At 51.2% G+C, this 19734-nt stretch overlaps 1 protein-coding gene across 3 annotated transcripts in view; it reads right to left on the bottom strand.

Annotated features, from left to right (window-relative positions):
* Nucleotides 1-1953: 1953 nt before the first annotated feature.
* The window catches only part of KDM4A (lysine demethylase 4A), a 43938-nt gene continuing 26157 nt past the window's right edge, over nt 1954-19734 (bottom strand). For all 3 annotated transcript variants that reach the window (XM_045799767.2, XM_045799766.2, XM_045799765.2), the window contains exons 13-22: nt 15757-15938; nt 14070-14274; nt 13535-13611; nt 12574-12629; nt 10829-10937; nt 10307-10492; nt 7066-7236; nt 3736-3855; nt 3362-3454; nt 1954-3230 (exon numbers count right to left, since the gene is read on the bottom strand). In XM_045799767.2, coding sequence (XP_045655723.1) covers nt 3090-3230; nt 3362-3454; nt 3736-3855; nt 7066-7236; nt 10307-10492; nt 10829-10937; nt 12574-12629; nt 13535-13611; nt 14070-14274; nt 15757-15938 — 1340 coding nt within the window. In that variant the 3' untranslated portion in view covers nt 1954-3089. The remainder of the gene's footprint in view (nt 3231-3361; nt 3455-3735; nt 3856-7065; nt 7237-10306; nt 10493-10828; nt 10938-12573; nt 12630-13534; nt 13612-14069; nt 14275-15756; nt 15939-19734) is intronic.

Here is a 19734-nt window from a genome sequence, read left to right as displayed (position 1 = left end):
GCACCCCCAGTTTCCCGACCCGCCCACCCCACCCTCTGCGGGGACACGGGCTGCGGGCGCTGCGGAGCCCCGTCGGGCCGAGGGGGCCCGGCCTGCAGGCCAGCGCGGACGCCTTTCCTCGGCTTGCCGGAGCACAGCCGCCGCCTGGAGGAATCCTCCTCCCCCGGCTTCACGCCCGGGAGACAGACATCCGATGCCCGCGGGCGTGACCCAGCCCCTCGGGAGCCTGTTTCCCTGCGGGCGCGGAGGGCTGACGGCCTCCCGGGCGCAGATGCAGTGTGGCCACGGTCATTCCACAAGGGCCGCAGCTGCCGCTGGGAGCCCGGCTGAACGCCGCCAGTGGGCTCCCTGAGGCCCAAGATTTGGGGGCGTCTACGGGCTGGGCAACCCTGCCCGATCCTGTGCCGTATAAGGGGACAGGGTCCCTGCTGTATTGCCCATTTCAGTGTGGCAGAAAATGTTTAGTCCGGGCGCAGAACCACTCTTTGCAGCTCCCGAGGTCCCAGCTCTCTCCCACCCTACCTCAGTCCCACAGCTGACCACGGGCATCCATCTGGGGCACAATTTGAAACATACCACCGATGGGATGGACAGAAGGGAGAAAGTACTGTCGGGGTGCGATCCTTGGTTGCCAACCCGGAGATCTACCTTAGGAAAGGAGGCAGTTTGCCCTGACAGTAAGGCTTCCCTGGAATCTGTCCTCTAGGGCCTGGACCTGACTGCACTGGCCGGCAGTGAGGAAGAAAACCAATGGCCTGTTTTGTGGGATTTGAGCAAGTCTCATCACCTCTAATCCTCGGTTTCCCCAGAGTTATTACTTTAGGCAAAATTCAAAGTGCAGAATTTCTAGAAAAAGTCAGCTGTTAAGAGCTCTGCTGGGGTTAGACCAGGCACCTCAGCCCTGCAGCTCCTTCAGCAGGGTTGGGGATGGAGATGGTGGGGTCCGTGAGAGGTAGCAGGGCCTGGGACCCTGGCAAGTCTGGAGAAGTGTTCCTTCCCTTCAAAGATATGTGCTCCTAAGGCTCAACCATTCACTGAGGCCTGGTCCCACCTCATCTCCCGAATGAATTCTTGGATGCTGGACAAAAAAGTCAACTTCCTATCTTGGCCCCAGGAGGGAGCTGGCATAGAAAAGTATCTTTGAAGCCCGCTGCTCCTCCCTTACCCCCACAGACAGACACCATAGCAACCACCTCCCAAGCCCCAGGATACAAACAAGCATGGAGAATTGCTGAGCTGACCCAAGTCTCTCTAGCACCTGGACAGGGCCATGAAACAAGTGCCCGGTCATCCAAGGGCCAGCTGGAGCAGCTCTGCTGTACCCAAGCCCTGCACCTGGTCACTGGCCCCGCCCTGCCCTCCTCCAGGTGCTGCTCCATCCTCCACCACCTACACCCCAGGAACCACCAGACAAAGGGACTGGATCTTTCTCCAGGGAAGTTTCTCACCAACTACAGGCAGCTGTCCCCCACTGGATCCCACTGGGGGGTCAAGTCCCTTGCTCTTAAAGCACCTTTATGCTGGTTCCACAATTTGCATGGAACACAGATGATAGGAATTTAGACCAGCTCCATGAACATAATCAAGTGCAGCAGAAGAGCGAGACCAAAACCGGTTTGACTGCGAAAGTGCTCTGGCCCTCCAGCCCCTCCTTCCCATACCTAAGGCAAAGGAAGCAAAACAAGGTGCTCCTAGCCCCAGGTGCCTCTGCCTCCCATGTGTCATCTTGCGTGGTCTAACACACAGCCACAGGACCAGGACTTGACAAGGAACCCATCGCTCGTAGGACAGCTTCCTGGATCCTGCCTGAGTCTTCTTAAAATACCTGCTCCTGCTCCAGAGCTTATGACCAGATTACCCCGAGCCTGACCCTGGGCCACTCAGGCTCCTTGGGGCAGACACAGCCAATCCTCTGCTCAACACATTTTATTGCTAAGGACAAGGTGATGCACCAGTTTTCAAAATAATTTGGTTTATAGCGTTCATACGTAACAAAAAACAGGGAAGTATTATAAATCTGATTTTTGTATACACAGGGTATAGGTGTGAAGCCCTCCAATCCTGGGCCCAGGCAAACAAATTCATGAGGAGCAAAAACCTGTTTAACCCCTTCAGTGTTGCCCTCCAGTCCCACCCCCACCCCCAAATCAGCTCCCTCCCACCCCCAGACCAGGGACATATCTAAACGTGCCCCTGGTCTCCAGTGGCCCCAATTCATCTTAACCCTCCCAGCCCCTGCATGATTGCAATTTTCTGTAGACAGAATCACCCACCAGGCTCTGCCTGCTTCCATCATTAAGAACCCCCTTCAGGGTGTTCCCCACCCACACCCTCTAATACTGTGGCACAGAGGCTCTGTGCCTAGAGTGATACGGGCACAAACCCATGTTACCCCCTATCTTCCCCTTCAAGACAGGACAAAGAGGTGGCATTAACTCCTTAACATCTCAATACCACAGCTTTGCCAGCACTCCCTTGAGGCAGTTCCAGGGACAGACAGATGCCACACTCATCACCAGCCAGCCCCCAGGAGACTTTACTCAGCTCAGCTGAGGGCAGAATTTCACATTTTGTTTGCCCTGGACAGGCAAGGAAGAAAGTAAAGGCCAGGGGCTGGCAGAAGCTGGTCCAGACCAAACATACACGCACACGCACATACACGCACGCACACACACACATACGCACCCACACACACACATAAATACAAAAGGGGGAGGGAGTAAGCACCAGCACCTCTGCCGAGTTGGTGCAGGTGATTGTTAGGAAGCTAAGTCCTAGGCAACCAGCCCAGCCAGCACAGTCGACCCCACTGTAGACTGGGGCCAGCGCGGCCCCAGCATTTCAGTGCTCAGCCCTTCAGCGGGGAGCTAGGCGGCTGCTGCCACGTGTCCAAGAAAGGCTGTCCTTTCACTACAGCGGAATGCAACGGGGAGCAGGGGCGTGAGAAGACGATGGGGTCGGTTATTCCATTCCTTTTCATTTTACAACTTCACTTTCAAAGACTTCAGAGTTCCAAGTGTCTGCTGTGCTGTGGAACCCCACAGTGCTCTCGCCTTGATGGCTGGGCACCTGTTGGCCCTTGGAAGCACCTACTCCATGATGGCTCGGTATAGTGCAGGCTCGATGTAATCTTCCCGGTATCTTGAGTTGATCACTCGTTGCCGTTTCTTTTCCTGCTTAACTTCCTTCTCGGTGAAAATCTCATTGAAGCGCATGTCTGAGGCTACGGACTATAGAAGAATAAGCAGGGCAAATGAGCACTCTGTGGCCAACCACCCCCAGGAAAGAACAAAAGCACACACCCTTGCCTTGTTCCCTCCCTCCCAGACGAGAACCAAGGGCACACAGAAAACACACTCACCAGTCTGGACTTGACTCTCTTGGGAAGCTCTTCGTCCAGCGTGTACACGTCATCTCTCTTAACCACAAGCTGTGAGCCATCCTCAAACTCCACCTACCGAGAAAACAAAGACCTTTGGCTAAGATATCCCTGACTCCCTGGCCCACTGCGCACAGTGGCAATTTCCTGCCATCACAGGAAGGATCCAGAACACTGAAGGAAGGACTGCCAATCTGAAGCCACTTCTGGCAGACAGGACACAGGGCAGCCCCAAGCTCTGAAAAGGTTCTTACTAACCACTGAGCTCTCCCAGGAGCAAAGATTCGCCTCTGGCCTAAGAGGAAACACTGAATTAATCGAGTACCCCCCAGCCCCCAACAAAAACCTTTGGCTACCTGGTACATCTGGATGGGGTGGGAGGCCACAAATTTGGCTCCGTAGACTTGGCCATCTGTCCATCTCACTTGGACCACTTCTCCTTCAGCAGGAGGACCCAACTGGAGACAGTCCTGACTCTGAGGGAACAGTAAGGGAGAAGAGTGAAAGGAAGATTCCCTCTGAGCAAGGGGTTACCACCATCTACTTAGAGAAGAATGAACCAGGACAAATTCCTGCTCGGACATCAAGGCAGGCTCTCTCTGGGCTGAAAGATACAATAGTTAAAGACCGGCCTGTGGGGTCAAAGTCTGCCCCATCTCTGCTCCTGATGCTCTGAGGTGACGGAAAAGAGCAGCCAGAATAAACTTACAGTAAACTTAAACACAGTGCCAAGATCAAGAATCCTTCTTGCATTCCTTTAACTGTCCTGCCGAAGACCAGAGGACAGAGCTCTGCCCTGAAGAAATACTAGAATGAGGATTTCAGAGTACTATTAAAAACATGACTAGCCCCTTTCTGTGCTGACCTTTGCAGCGATGGTGTAAAATCTCTAACAGGTAAAACTGCTTGTACCTGGGCACAAAGCAGCAGCTCCAAGCATTACCAGTTGTTACTGTATTCTTTACCACCGTGCACTCCGAATTTGGGAAAAGGAGAGAAACGAAACCTGGTTTCACCTAACAATGTCTCTCGATGAAGCAGAAAAACTTATTTTGTCAAACCTTAGTCCTTGAGTACATGTGAGTACTCAAAGACGGACACTCTGGCTGCACGCTGAAGGACAGTGGTTATCTTGAGGAAAAGCACTGTGTAACTGAATTGTGAGCTGCTTTTTTCATGGAGCACCAGCTTTATTTGAAGAACTGGCTGACAGACAAACTATGGTTATTCAGACTTGAGTACTGGCAGACATCCTCTTGGAAATGAATGAAATAAGCCTGTCACTTCAAGGAAAATAAATGATAGTACTGCCAATAATAAAACTAAAGCTTTTAGAAAAATTAGAACTTCAGAATAGTTGTATCACCACAATAAGCGTGAAGCTTTGCCAAATTTAAAGATATTTCTGAGGGGCACCGGGCAGGCTCCACTGGTGGAATATGTGACTTTTGATCTCAGGGTTGTGAGTTCGAGCCCCAAGTTGGGTGTAGAGATTACTTTTTAAAAAATCATTTAAATAAATAAAGATATTTCTGATACTAATCAATGTTTTTTGACACTGTATAATAAAAATTTAACATTTGGAAGATCCGCATAGCCCAATGCGTGAGTACTTTCTAAATGACCAATGTAAGATGTTACAAAATTATACATAGGTAAAGATTCCTTCTCAGTGCAAGATAAGCCAGTGGATTTTAATGTAACAGAGCGTGCAAAGTTTGACCTACTTTCAGATTCCACCCTGCAACTAACTTTTAAGAAGCCACGACTCATTGACTTTTGTGTAGTATCAGAGAATAATCACAATGGTATGAAAGGCTATGAAAAGACTTCTCCCCTTTCCATTTACAACAGAACTGTGTGAGGCTGAATTTTCTTCATATACTTTAACCAAAACAATGTACAACGGATTGAATGAAGACATAACATTAAAGAGATTTGCAGAATTTTGGGCGCCTAGCTGGCTCAGTCGATAGAGCATGTGACTCGATCTCAGGGTCGTGAGTTTGAGCCCCATGTTGGATGTAAAGATAGATGGAAAGGAAAGGAAAGGAAAGGAAAGGAAAGGAAAGGAAAGGAAAGGAAAGGAAAGGAAAGGAAAGGAAAGGAAACGAGAGAGAGAGAGAGAGAGAGAGAGAGAGAGAAAGAAAGAAAGAAAGAAAGAAAGAAAGAAAGAAAGAAAGAGAGAAAGGAAGAAAGAAAATGTTAAAAAAAAATAGAGAGACATGCAGAACTGTAGAAAAATGGCATTCTTCCCACTAATAATGTTTTAAAATTGTTATTTTTCAATTTAAAAACCCAGATTTTTTGTTTTTTGTTTTTTTAAAGATTTTATTTACTTGACAGAGAAAGAGAACACAAGCAGGGGGAGCAGCAGGCGGGGGGGGGGAGCACGCTCCCTGCTGAGCAGGGAAGCCCGACGTGGGGCTCTATCCCAGGACCCTAGAATCATGACCTGAGCCAAAGGCAGACGCCTAACCAACTGAGCCACCCAGGCACCCCGTTAAAAAACCCAGATTATTTTAAATCAATTAATCACCATTTTAATTTCCAGTAAATATTGATAGACAGTACCCACAAAAAAGCTCTGTGGGCTCCTCAGTAGTCCTGAGATCACGATCTGTAAGGTAGAGATACCACTACCGGTTTCTCAGAACTGGTATGGAAAGTGACACCTGACCTGCCGCACTAGAACAGCTTAGTAAACTAGAGCTATTCTACTGCCACAAGTACTATTACCGTCATCTTTACTATGACTTCAGTCTACCTTATAATTAACGGATGTGCTTTTAGCAACCAGGTTGCTAATGCGGTATAAAGGTGGGAAATACCGGATTTGTTGAAGGCAAAAGTGGCTTCACCCCCTCTATCCTGGTGCTTAGTCTAACACGTGAAAAGGCAGAGTGAGGGTAAGGGAAACTCAAACTAAGTCCTGAATCCTGAGCCAGGAAACCCAGAAGTGGGTGTGTCAGGTGTCCATAACATAAGCAGGCCAGGGATATCTCCAAGTAGTTTCTACCAGAAGCCTGCACCTGTAAAGAACCAAACGCAAATTCCATACATCTACTAAGAGGGCACAGTGGGAAAGAGAGCTGGGTAATTCTCCAAAATCACACAGCTACGAATAAGCACAGGAGCTGGTATTGGCACACCAGTCAGTTTCCACTGCCTAGGCTCCTGCACCGCCTTACAGCACCTTTCAAGGCTGGTTCAGACCGAAATAGAAGCACGTTGCACGGTACTGCAGAAAACACAGACTCCTGGGGCGCCTGGGTGGCACAGCGGTTAAGCGTCTGCCTTCAGCTCAGGGCGTGATCCCAGCGTTACGGGATCGAGCCCCATGTCAGGCTCCTCCGCTATGAGCCTGCTTCTTCCTCTCCCACTCCCCCTGCTTGTGTTCCCTCTCTCGCTGGCTGTCTCTATCTCTGTCGAATAAATAAATAAAATCTTTAAAAAAAAAAAGAAAACACGGACTCCTATGAGCTTCTCAAGGAAGCACGGTAGCCTAGCAGCACGCAATGTTCTTCGCAAGGAAAGACCAGTACCAATGCTTCTTTCTGTTCAGGGAAAGACTGATGGGACTTTGGGCCTGGCTAGAAATGGCAGGCAGGCCCACAGCAGTCTGCCAGCCAGACCTAGACACACCCCCATCCCAGACTGCCCAAGAAGCTCCTCGCAGACATTACCACTATGTCCTCAGGATAGAGATTGTCGCTGAAGGAACCATCATCAAAGTTGACTTCATAGAAGGTCTCGGTGGTGAGCCTGACCACCTCACACTGGTAGAAGCGCCCATTCTTGTGCTTGCTAATGACCTTCTGGCCTGCAGTGATGCTCTGCAAGGCCCCCTTGGCACGCTGGAAAAAACAGAGGCTGGGGTTACTCCCACATGGAGTTGACAGGACTGGAAGATGGGGACCAAGATCGATGGTTTTTCTTTCCCAGGGAGAGACGAGCATGGGAAGGGAGAAGTAAAAAGGACTAGAGGGGCGCCTGGGTGGCACAGCGGTTAAGCGTCTGCCTCCGGCTCAGGGCGTGATCCTGGCGTTCTGGGATCGAGCCCCACATCAGGCTCTTCCGCTGGGAGCCTGCTTCTTCCTCTCCCACTCACCCTGCTTGTGTTCCCTCTCTCGCTGGCTGTCTCTATCTCTGTCAAATAAATAAATAAAATCTTAAAAAAAAAAAAAAAAAAGACTAGGGGATGGGAGGTGACCCAGATCTTTTCAGATACCCAAACCCCAGCAGGGATGCTGCAAAAACTAGCATCCTGTTTTCCTCCATAAATGTGGCACCCCCTTAGCTCCCAGTCCATACTGTCATACACCTTACACCTAGTTCCCTTACCCCATACTGTCTCCCAGAATAGACTCTTGTGACTTCCCTACTGTTGCCAGGGACTGACCAAATAACACCCACTACTGCATACACAGCTTAGACACACAGCAAGGTGGACACTCCACGGGAGATCTGAGCCCAGGGCCCCAGACAATGCTCCGCTCTCATCTCAGCACTAGCTCTACACTCAGGGCTACAGCACAAAGGCTGAGGTCCCCTGGACGTCCTCAGCTGCATGTGACCAGGGGCTCCCCATTTTAAGGGCCCTGCCATCTCTGGGACCCTCACATCACCCTCTCACTCTGAACTTGCCCTTGGTGCAAATGGGATGCCAGAGCATGTAGTGGCATCGTGTCCAACTACTCCTCCCCAAGTTCTCCAAGCACCGCGCTCCATCACGCTGGCCGCCTTGCTGTCCCAGACCGTGTGCGCTAAACATGCTCCCGCCTCCGAGTCTTTGCCCTGCTGTTCCCTCTACCTAAAACGCTACTCCCCAGTCATTTGCACACTGGCCCCTCACACCCAAAATGTCAACCTACTGTGCCTTACTACCTATCCCTCTTCCACTCCCCTTATCCTGCTACATTTTTATCTACCACACTCCTCCCCATCTGATATACTGTAATCTACACGTTTCTATAGATCTTTCAACTGTATGCAGCAGGAGGACAGGCTTGGTTTTGCCTGGTTCACTGGTATACTCCTAGCACCTAAACCTGGGCCTGACACGTGATAGGCGCTCAGTCAGTATTTGACGAGCAATGAGTGAAAGAAATACTCAACGGTCCCCACCTTTTCTCACAGCATCAGCAGTCTACGACTGCCAATTTAAGGATATGGAGCGCTGGTGACAATCCCCAAGTCACTGTCCTGGCTCCATAACCAAACTCCTGCCCCCCAGGGCCGTCAGGGCTCAGCACTACCTCCTCACCACCCCTTGAGTCTCTTTCTCACAAAGACGATTTTTTCTCTTCCTGAGCTCCTAACCCACCTGACCACCTCTCGTGCTCAGTGAAAGGGCTTCATGAAAAAGGAGAATCGAGTCAGCCAACGAGGCCTCTGCCATGACCCCACATGGTAGTGACGGGTTTGCACCTCCAGACTGGTACTCTCATGTCCTTCACTACCATATTCACTGTACTGTTGACAAGGCTTTACTGCTGTCTCTTCTATTCGACTCTAACTCCCCCAGCTACTCTGACTTCTGACCAGAAGAGCCCGTGGCAACTCCTCAGTGTGGGGCACCGACGAGCATTCTACCACACCCGGCTGCCCCAGAGCACACGGCCTCCTGACCGCTCTCCACTGGCTTCTGTCTGTACTCCCTCAGCTACGTCCACTGGCTCCTGCTCTGCCATCTGCCCCTTGTATTAGGAATCTCCAAGCCCAGTTTCTAACGGCAACTGGACTGAACTACCCTGTTAAAAACTGGTAAGATCCAAATCTTTACCCTCACATTAATGCAGGTGCCTGCTGGTAGCTCCATCAGAACTCTCCAGAATGTCCTCAAAGTCAAATGTCCTACCCTCTTTTTCACCTCTCCACCTGTCCCCCGGAAACCAGCCCTACTCTGAGCCAGTTCTGGTCACAGTAAAGGAGCACCGTCATAACTGCATCCTCTCCAAATCTCAGGGGAGAAATCTGAGCCACCTTAAATTCACGCTCCTTCACCGCTTCCCACGTTAATCTCTCCAGGGTGGTCAACAAACCCTGTCAAACCCACCCATCGCGGGACCCCACGGTTAGATGTGACCCCAAAGCTCTACCGACATGTTCCCACTGCAGACCTCGCTTCACTCCCAGGCTAGCCAGTCTTCCTATCTCAAATTCTTATTCTTTGAGCCTTTGAATCCACCACCAGAGTAACTGTTAAGAAATATGGCTCAAAATCATAATATTTGAAAAGCTCTCCTCATCGAGCAGAAAAGAACTCAAACTCCCACGGAGGGTAGTCCAGGGCCTTCCCGTCCGGTGCCGCTTGTCCTTCAGCACCAGCCAGGCCATATTCTCAGAACCAGTCCTACGTGTCTGTTCTCCTGAGACGTGTTCGCTCTGCTTCTGAAGCCCCGAATGCCCCCCTCTCACAATTCCTACTTACTGCTGAAGTCCCACTTCAACTCCCACCTTCTACCCAAACCCTTTCATAACTTGTCTAGCTAAGATGACATGTAATTTTCTCCACGCTTCACTATTTAGAGAAGCACAAGAATCTCTACTGCACGGTGGTTAGCGGTTAACTCTTCTGAGCTCTCTACCAGTTCACACTACCTGCAGAGCCCCTGCTCTGTCGCGGACACGGTGTTAGGGAATAGGGACGCCCATGTTAATAAGCAAGGGCCCCTCGAGGAGGAGTGGCAATCAAGTACACAGATCATCACAAGGGATCCGCCACGAGCAGTCTGGTGCCAGGAATTCGGAGGTGCAAGGCAGGGAGCAGGGATGGACAGGGCCGCCCCCCGTCCCTTCATCACTGGCACTCCCCATAAAGCAGAGCGCCGGAGAGAGTACTTGCTGACACAATAAATGGACAGCCTGCAGAGAAAATGATCCTAGAAACTGTCAAGAGGATTCCAGAACAGCATCCTCCCTCACCTCCAGATTAGGGATCTTGTGCCGAAAGCAGGTAATGAAGACGACAAAAGGCCAGTCATCGGGCTGCATCATCACCCCCGCAGCCTGGGCACAGCTCACGTGGAAGGCAGTCGGGCAGCGGCCATGAGAACACTGCACACAGCAGCCAGCGGTTCTTTTCCTCCGCTTCTTGCAGAAGACGCATTTCTACAACACGAGGGAAACAAGCCAGCAATTCCAGGAGCTACCAGTGCCGTCTCCTCCACCGTTCCCCTGCCCAAATGCACAGAGCCCAACGAGCAACCTTCCTCCCAAAACGAGACACACACACCCCTCTTTCAATCTCATATCTGAATGCGTGTGTCCTCACTAGGTAGTTTTAACCATACGGTGACTCGCAAACCCTGACCAAAACCAAGGGTAGAAGAGGACCACGGGGCCATGCGGAGGATGCCCTCAGAAACGTTACGTTCTCCTCCACCCAGAGACGTGTAAATGGAGCAATGATGTGCAGAGTCCCCAAGCCCATCTCCTCTTCCTTACCAGTTTGAAGCGCGGCAGGGGAATTTTGCTCACATCCACCGGACTTCTTTCGGCAATGTTGACAAACCTTGCTTCCAAGATTGCCACAGCACACGAGACGTGGACCCACCTGCCAAAAGGCAAAGGCTACCTCAGTTGCCTCTGCGTCCAAGGCTCGTGGCTTCCTCATCAAATCTATCGATTCAAGAGTGGGTGGGCCTGCCCACAGTGCTCCCTCCCCAACCCAACATGGCTCTTACTTCCACCTGCAAGGTCCCAGGACCCAGCAAGGTAAGAACCAGGAGTGTCTCCACACTGAGTATGGAAATGGGTCCCCAGCACACCACCCAGGGTTAGCACAGGGTTGCACTTCTTACACCACAAATTCATTCACAGTCTGTTGCAAAATGAGCAGAACCATAGCTGACTGAGTGAGGCAAGTTTCAGGGAACGAGAACAAACCTGAGAGCTCTATGCAGACCTCTTTTACCACAGGCACTGGGTGCTTGCTCAAAATGTCTCCATGTGCACCCTATCTGCCAGTAGCCAGATGTCCCCTCCAGGCCGTCAGCCAAACTCTTCCCCTGGGCAGGAATGACCTCTGCCTCTGCTCCCTTTATCTACAGCGCACTCATTCGTTAAGGTCTGGCCCAGGCCCCACCTACTCTGACGGATCAGTTCAACGGATATCCTAGAGGATTACAGTTCTGGGCATTTTGAGAAATTGATATGCACCATGATGAGAGCTCTTAAAATCAGGCTGGTGGAAACCTACCACACAATGTGGGGCTTCTCTGCAAGAGAACAGACTGGTTTGGCGTGGCCCCACAAGGGCAGAACTAGGACTATACGGTGAAGGCGGGAGGCTCAAGCAGAGCCATTTCCGCTCCAAGCAAGAAGAACTTTCAACAGCGCTTGCTCGGAACTATGAGGAACACGATGACCTTAAGCAATGGCAGCAAATGCCTTTAAAGGCGAGGAAGCGGCAAGCAGAAGAGCCTTCTGTCTGGAACAGCATGAACGGTGGGGGAGGTTCTTGGGCTGCAGGAGGCTCCAGTTCCCACAGGTCATGGGCCGGAAGCAGGATACTCACCACCGGCTGCCCAGTGATCTGTGCGTACTGTCCCCTGGACAGCCGGCTTTTCCAGAGCAAACACTTCATCACCTCATGTTTCTACCTCCGAACAAGGAAGCTAAGACCAGGCACAAAGGGTCAGCTCAGTGAAAAAACGCTGCCTGCCAGCTACGATGCCCAGGCTTCTGTAGCTCTGACCCCACGGCAGGTGGGTGAGGCTAAGCTCTCCTCAATGTCCCACTCTGCACCCCAAGGACACTCACCCTCATTCCGACAGCAGGTCTGAGCCAGGGAGAGTGTGCCTGTGGACAAGTGCTCGCAAGCCCATGGCCACAGTGCCCCCTGCACCAGCCCCAGCTACAATAAGGTAACTGTCCTCACTTCCGGCCCCTAGAGCCTCTGCTTCATCTGTACAGGATGTCCAAACCTCATGAGGCTGTCTTAGCTCCTTTGAAAGAAGACATCACTTACACCTCTGCCTCGGAAGAGAAGCTAGATTGGAAAGGTCTAGGGCTGCTTGGCTCCCCTTGGCATCCCATTTTTAAAATTAGTCTTGGAGACGCTATTCCAGCTCCAACGACGTGCTTCCCAAACCCTCCATTGGTCATTATGATGACCAGCCACTGCCCTCTCAGTGCCTCTCTGCACACTGCCCAGAACTGAGCGTCGGAGCCACTGCTCGGAAACTCACCTGTCATCATTGGCTCTCTGTAGGGCTCCCCCTCGTAATGAGCACAAACAGCAATCCTGCCAAGAAGGGAGGGGGAGGAAGGGTGGTTACCACCAAGTCATTAACATCCAATCTGCTCTCTCCTTGGCCTCCGTTGGGTAACTGCAGCCTCCACATAAGAAAGCGGCTTAATGGCACGTGGGGCCTCGCCTACACAGTCCATGTAAGCAGGACTCCCCTACAGGAAGACAGCGAGACCACCCAGGGCTAAAGTACACCAAGTATTCGCTTGACTCAACATAATCCTCTCCACTGTTACTGTTAATAACAACTATAAGCAGTCACCAAGAACACTCTGCTCAAATTGAGGGCATTACGGGGCTCTGCCTGCCTTCTATGTGGGGTACTCCCAGGTTCCGGGGCAGGGCGTGATGAAGAGAAAGCTACCAAATGAACCATCTGAGCCCCATTCTGATGGCCCAACCCAATAGCTAAGTTCTTTAAAGGGGGTTAGAGCTGGTCCACAGGAGGACCTCTACATGGTCCAGACACAATGTAGCAAATACAGCTTCCACACTCCATTCATGTCCTGCCACAGCTGGACAACAACCACACTGTCGCCAGGATTTATCCCAACAATCTGAGCTCTCTGACATCACTGCATACCAGGCCCCGTGCAGACTGCTAGAGATAGAAAGTCCACATGAGGGGCACCTGGGTGGCTCAGCTATTGAGCGTCTGCCTTCAGCTCAGGTCATGATCTCAGGGTCCTGGGATCGAGCCCTGCATCGGGCTCCGTGCTCAGCGGGAAGCCTGCTTCTCCCTCTCCCACTCTCCCTGCTTGTGTTCCCTCTCTCGCTGCCTCTGTCAAATAAATAAATAAAATCTTAAAAAAAAAAAAAGAAAGTCCACATGAAAAAGCCTGGCCCTGAGCAGACCCCAACACTCATGAGGAAGACAGCAACACCATGGACGCACTCACCTCCTCCAGGGCATTGGCCGAACACCGAGAACACATCCAGTCTTCAGAAGCCTTTGCCGGGGGGACCCCATAACAACCTAACAAGGACACCAAGATGAGCAAATTAAACCCAGAGGCCAGAGTTGCATACTTGCAACTCTTTTCCATATACCACCAGTCTGAAAGCTGCAACCAAATCTTACAGAAAAACCCCTGAATTCTTGAGTCAGGGGCTCCAGGGTTCACCCATACAATATGACCCAAAGTCTCGAAAAGTCAGAGACCATAGGTTCCCTGGTTTGAACACGTGGGGAGCAGCACAAACGAACTGCCTCCTGGTATCTGTGGCCCAGAGAACAGCACAAGGTTGACTCCAAAGTCAGTGCAACTCCAACTCCATCAGCAGCAAACTCCCCAACAACCCAAGAGCAATCTTTGCATTTGAGGGCCTGGGGAGGCACCTGGCAGGCTGGGGAGAGGCCAACATGGGGCAAGACCAGCCGTGAGCAGGCCCAGTGGCCTGGGTCAGGCCGCAGACGAAGGGCGAGGCACTCACTGGCATGGACGCGGACACTGCACTTCTTGCAGGAAACCAGAAGGCTGGTGCCGTCCTCCTCAAGGTAAGGGGTAGAAAGGTTGATGTCCGTGCTGCAGCCAGTGGAGGTGAAACACATTTCTGGAATCAATGGCTTGGTCCTCTGCTTCTGGGGGGCTAGAGCTGAAGCATTTCCACAGCTCTGACTAAGGCCTCCAAACTCCACCTAAGAAGAGAGAGTACGTGCATCCCTCCATGAACACGCGCCTCTATTCCCAGCTTTCGACCTGCTCTGTCAGCAGAAAGCTGCCTCTCTTACTGGTAGGACTCTGGCTACGGCTCCCGGGTGCACAGCCATTATCCCAGAGCTGCTAATTGAAGTTACCTCTAATGACTCAAATTCAATTTCTCACAGCGGCATCAAACAGAGGCCCCTGGGGACAACTGAGAAAAGGGAGCGCGGTAAGAGGCAACTGGGATTTCAATCTTCCCAAACCAAGTGGTAATAAAATGCACTGAGACGCTAGCAAAGTTGCTCTCGCGGGCTCCCCGATGTGCAGCACTGCATGGTGGCCCCCACCCAGGGGCAGGACCCAGAGCAGACGCTCCTCATGGACTAGTACAGATGCCCGCTGGGCCCCAGGGCAGCGAGTCGCCTGAGCTGCAGCACTGCACACGGCTGGAGCCCCACCTGTGATTCCTGGCTCGGGCTCCCTCGGACTCTCCAGAATGCTGTGTCCGCGTACCTCCCCCGGCAAACACCCTGAGCCAAGTATCTGCTGCCTCTCCGACCATCTCAAGGACAGAGCCCCAGATATGTCACCCCTCAGCCCATGCCCCTTGTGAAACTCTGAGACCCACTCAGTAGGTCTGCTGACAGCACCAGCCCGCTCACTTGTCTCACGGGCAGGGGCACATACAGTTCTTCAGTTTTGCTTTTTGTCGATAGAAAGGAGTAGTGAGTTACTAATCCAAAATATGTCCGTCTGATGTTCCACTCTTTGGCACGTTTGACTCTGGGGCCACGCCAGGCTCAGTGCAGCCATGCCACCTTAACCATCAGAGGACTGCCGCTCCACAGGCCCCCCTGCGCAGGTCCCAGCGGAGACTGAGCTGCTCACCCCGCACATGCCAGTGAACTGAACATAGAACTGAATCCAAGGGCGGCCATCGAATGCTCCGGGAGCCCAGGAGGCACAGAGCAACTCAGCCCCAGTGCTTCCCCACTCCTCTCCCTCCCGCAAACCCTCTGCTCCTACCCCCCGCCCCCGATTTCTTCTGACTATTGTGGTATCCACGGTGGCACTGGGAAGAGAAAGACAACACTGGAGAATGTGCAGACTACAGTAGCAAAATGCACTGTGCTCCAGGCTGGCCAGGAAGGAACAATCTGGAAGGAACAATCACTGACTAGAATGATAACAAAAGAAAAGATTCCTCTGCAACCAGTGTGAGGGCCACAGGATGCAGGGAATCCCCAAAGGCTAAGCCACACCCCAGCTCTTCCACACACCATTCTCAAGTGAAAACGCACACTGCTGGGTTATCTGCCTGGAGAAGCCTGCCCAGTACACAGAGGGGGCAGAGAACACTGGAAGAACAGCCTTTCCTAAGACAACCAGTGACAAGCTATGTGTACCCACAATTAAACCTCGTTTCCCTCTGGACTGCTGGTCCTGGGTAAACAGAGAGGATAAAGCAGGCTCACCTGATGGTACGTCTGAAAGATCATACAGACAGCGCAGTGAGGGGCCTGCTGGGCCATAGTCTCATTGAATTCCTTTTCAGCCTCAAAGTTTGGGGGTCGGTTCTGCCATAGTTGGCTCAGGGGCTTGGCCCAGGCCTCTGTCTCCTCAGCCTCCTCCTCAGGGGTCAGCTGTTCAGATGACTCTAGAACAGGAAGCAGAGCGTGAGTCGGCAACCAGCCCCACACATCTGTAGCTCTGCCTAGAGAGAATGAGCTCAGCCTGTTTTCTTGGTCCGAGGTTTGGCCTAAACCTAAGATCCTACAGGTTTGATAAAGGCAAAGGGCAAAAGTGATTTTCAGTAGACTCCTTCAATAGTTGGATGATGCTACAGACAGTCCTGCCTTCTCTGGTTAGACTTCTTGCCCGAGCTCGGCCCACTCTCCTCTCCCCTAACAGCTGCCAGTGTTCAAAGCCTATGCCCAAGGACAGCACAATGAGACACAGACTTGCCAGAAACCATGTTACTTGCTGTCTCCAATATGTCAGCTTGTTGAGTCCCTACCTTTTAAGAGTTTTCTCTATAGTTGCACTGAAGGAAAACAAGGGGGAAAAAAATAACAAGGAAATGGCAGGACTTAAAAGTTTTTACACCGTGTGCCTTGGTCAGAACTTTCCAGCTCCCTCTGGAAAGGTCACTGGGATACCTGCCTTTTCTGGACAGGGATCCCCAACCATCCTGGCTCTGCTCAGAGGAAGGCAGAGTATGACCAAGATGAGCCCCCTTTCCCAGCCAAAGGATGTTAACACCTTGAGTCTAGACCAAGGCCTGGCATACAACGGCCCACAGGACAAATGCAATCCACTCGGGGAGCTAAGAATTATTTTTACATTTTTTAAAGATTAAGGGAAAGAAAGGAAGAAGAATATGTGCCAGAAGGCGAAAGGCCTTCTAGGAAGCCTGAAATATTTACTATCTGATCCTTCACAGACCTCTGGTCTAGACAACAAATTTGTATCTCCTCATTACTCCAGACAGCAGCAGATGCTTCATCAGGCCGCTGCACTGCCTGAGGAAGGAAAATCCCCTCTGGGTGCCATCTTCCTGAAAGAAAGGGACACGCTGCTGAACAGAAAACAAAAAACCACGCTCGTAAAACAAGATGGAAGTGATAAGGATGCACACCTTCCATTTCCCCTTGAATCAGTGAGACGGGCAGAGGCCACTAGATTCCAATAGAAGCAAGGTCAAGGAGGGAGGAAAACACTGTAACTCTTAAGACGACGGCTCACCAAAGGCAATCCTTGGAAAAGGAACAACAAAGATCAGAATAATCCACGGTGCTCCCCCAGACGCCCCCCGAGGGAGGGAAATCCTCGGAAAAGGAACAACAAAGATGAGAATAATCCACGGTGCTCCCCCAGACGCCCCCCGAGGGAGGGAAGTAGGAGAGCGTACACCTGGGTGTCCTTCTTTGGCAAGTGAGTCCAAAAGAGGTCCAAGCATGGAGACCAGCTCTGTGCCAGCCACACCTCGTGAAGCCCTCCATGGGATGACTGCATCTAGCTATGTGTGGCCTAGGGACCCCCAACTACAACGCCTCCAATGAGCTCACTCCTTCCAGACGGAACCCCTCTGAAGAGGCCCTACAGAGCTACGCAGAGAACCCGAGGAGCGCTCTGGTACGTACGCGCCCGAGGTGCCTATTCAGCTGTTCATTTCCAGCAACTCCGGCTCCGCGTGAAGAGTCACCGGCTCTGCCTTCATAGTCATGTTGAATCTAACGAGATCTGAGCGCTGCCATGTGTGCAACCTCAGCGAAGTGTACTGTGACGTAGTGAGGCCACTGCAGACAATTAAAACCAACCCCCACAAGCCCCATCGACCAGGACCAGCCAGGAACCATGATCCCAGAACCGACGCAGGTATTTCCCTTATCCTAACCAAAACAAGAGTGACCAAGATAGAACAGAAGAAACAGACACAGCCTCCCAATCACGACAGAAAAATTAGCAAAGTGACATCTCCTCTGTTTACAAAACCGTAAGTGGCCAAAAATCACCCCACTTACGAACACTGCAATGACAAGGAAAAATGCTCGCTATGTTAAGTGAAACCTGCCGGCATCTCACAGTTTACATGTACAAAACATCACTGAGATGTGCAAGTAAAACTTGGGTATTTCACGGAGTATTTTATGTCCCAATTAGAAAAAAACTGATAAGGGGTTGGGGGCGCCTGCCAGAGTAAAAGAAACTAAAGAAACAAAACATGACCTTGGTGACCTTGGTTTGGTTTATACTGGTGTAAAGGAAAAAAGCTATAAAACACATTTTGGGGATAAGCAGGGAAAAATTAATATGGACTGAAGATGGGAGAATATCCTGAAACACGGCTTATTTTCTTCAGTGTATGTAACAGTGTTTATGCAGGAGAGACTCCTTCGGAGGTGCCTCTCGGTGCACTTCAGGTGACCTGGTGACGACCACCCACTCTCAGAGGAGGCGGTGAGTGTGTGTCACGTGTATACCAACAACGCGTGTGTAGACAGCGCCCACGGCGACATGGTGGTGGCTGCTGGATATGGACGGCGCACACAGTGTTTTCATTCCTTCGACTTTTCCACATTTGAAACTGATCATAAACAGTTGGGAGGCCGTATGTTATGATCTCAACTACATCATTATAAAAAGACGTACATGGATATAATCTAGAAAAATCAGGAAAGTTAACACATTAAAACATGCACGTGGTCACCTTTGCAGGGTCATTTCATCCTCCTTATAACTTTGTTTGCTTTTCCAGTCTTCTACAACCCATATTAAGAGCCTTTACAGCACTGGGGGTGGAAATCCCAAAAGCTAGACTGCTGCTACCCAGAGAACCCAAGCTCCATCTGGGCTGGAGGAAGTGCACAAAGGACTTCCCAAGACTTTGACTCAAGGTCTGGCCTACTTTTGACTATACGACCTCAAGAGACTTTCCCCACCCGCTTATCACAATCCTACTACCAAGGAAAATAGCAGAGATGGGGATCAGCATCAGATCAGAAAGGGAACGTGGGGCTTGCTTATGTAGCAGAGAGGCTGGTGAGACTCTGGACCTTCCCAGCCAGCCACTGGTGCCAGGAAGGACAGGGCAGGGTAAGAAAGGGCCTGACATTAGTCAAGAGTAACAAGGGACCTGGTCACTGCCAGATACTCACCTACACTCACGTTCTTGGAACTCTGAACTCCAGGCAGCACAGGAGATCACGCTGCACAACAGCTCTGAGCTCCAGCAGTAGACAAAGTTCCCAGTTCTGCCCCAATCCCTCCCTATTCCCCTTCTGTCTCCTTCACAGGCCCCTCTTCTTGTCCTCCTACCCAAGCAGCCTCGTGTCCTCTAGGTAAAGATATGAAACAGATGGTAGCTACACTTGGTCAGCACAGAATAACACAGTTGTCCAATCACAATGTCATCCACCTGGAAGCTATGTAACTATGTGTGTCAACTACACTTCAGGAAGGAAGGAAGGAAGGAAGGAAGGAAGGAAGGAAGGAAGGAAGGAAGGAAGGAAAGAAAGAAAAGAAAGAAAAAAGAAAGAAAAAGATTTAATAAAAATTTTTTTTAAATACTTATTTATTTGAAAGAGAGAAAGCGAGCACAGGGGATAGGGGCAGAGGGAGAGCAAGAGGGAAAGAACCTCAAGGAGACTCCCTGCTCAGTGCAGGGCCTTACACAAGGCTCCATCCTATGACCCCTGATCATGACCTGAGCTGAAATCAAGAGTCGGATGCTTAACGGACTGAGCCACCCAGGTGCCCCATTTTGAATAAATTTTTTTTTTTAAGATTTTATTTATTTGACAGAAACAGCCAGCGAGAGAGGGAACACAAGCAGGGGGAGTGAGAGAGGAAGAAGCAGGCTCCTAGTGGAAGAACCTGATGTGGGGCTCGATCCCAGAACGCCGGGATCACGCCCTGAGCCGAAGGCAGACGCCCGACAACTGCGCCACCCA

Source organism: Ursus americanus, chromosome 12 (assembly GCF_024610735.1).
Source record: "Ursus americanus isolate L20-20 chromosome 12, mUrsAme1.1.p, whole genome shotgun sequence".
Classification (NCBI taxonomy): domain Eukaryota; kingdom Metazoa; phylum Chordata; class Mammalia; order Carnivora; family Ursidae; genus Ursus; species Ursus americanus.
Note: the sequence above shows the minus strand (reverse complement) of the source record. Positions and strands in the feature narration are given on the sequence as shown.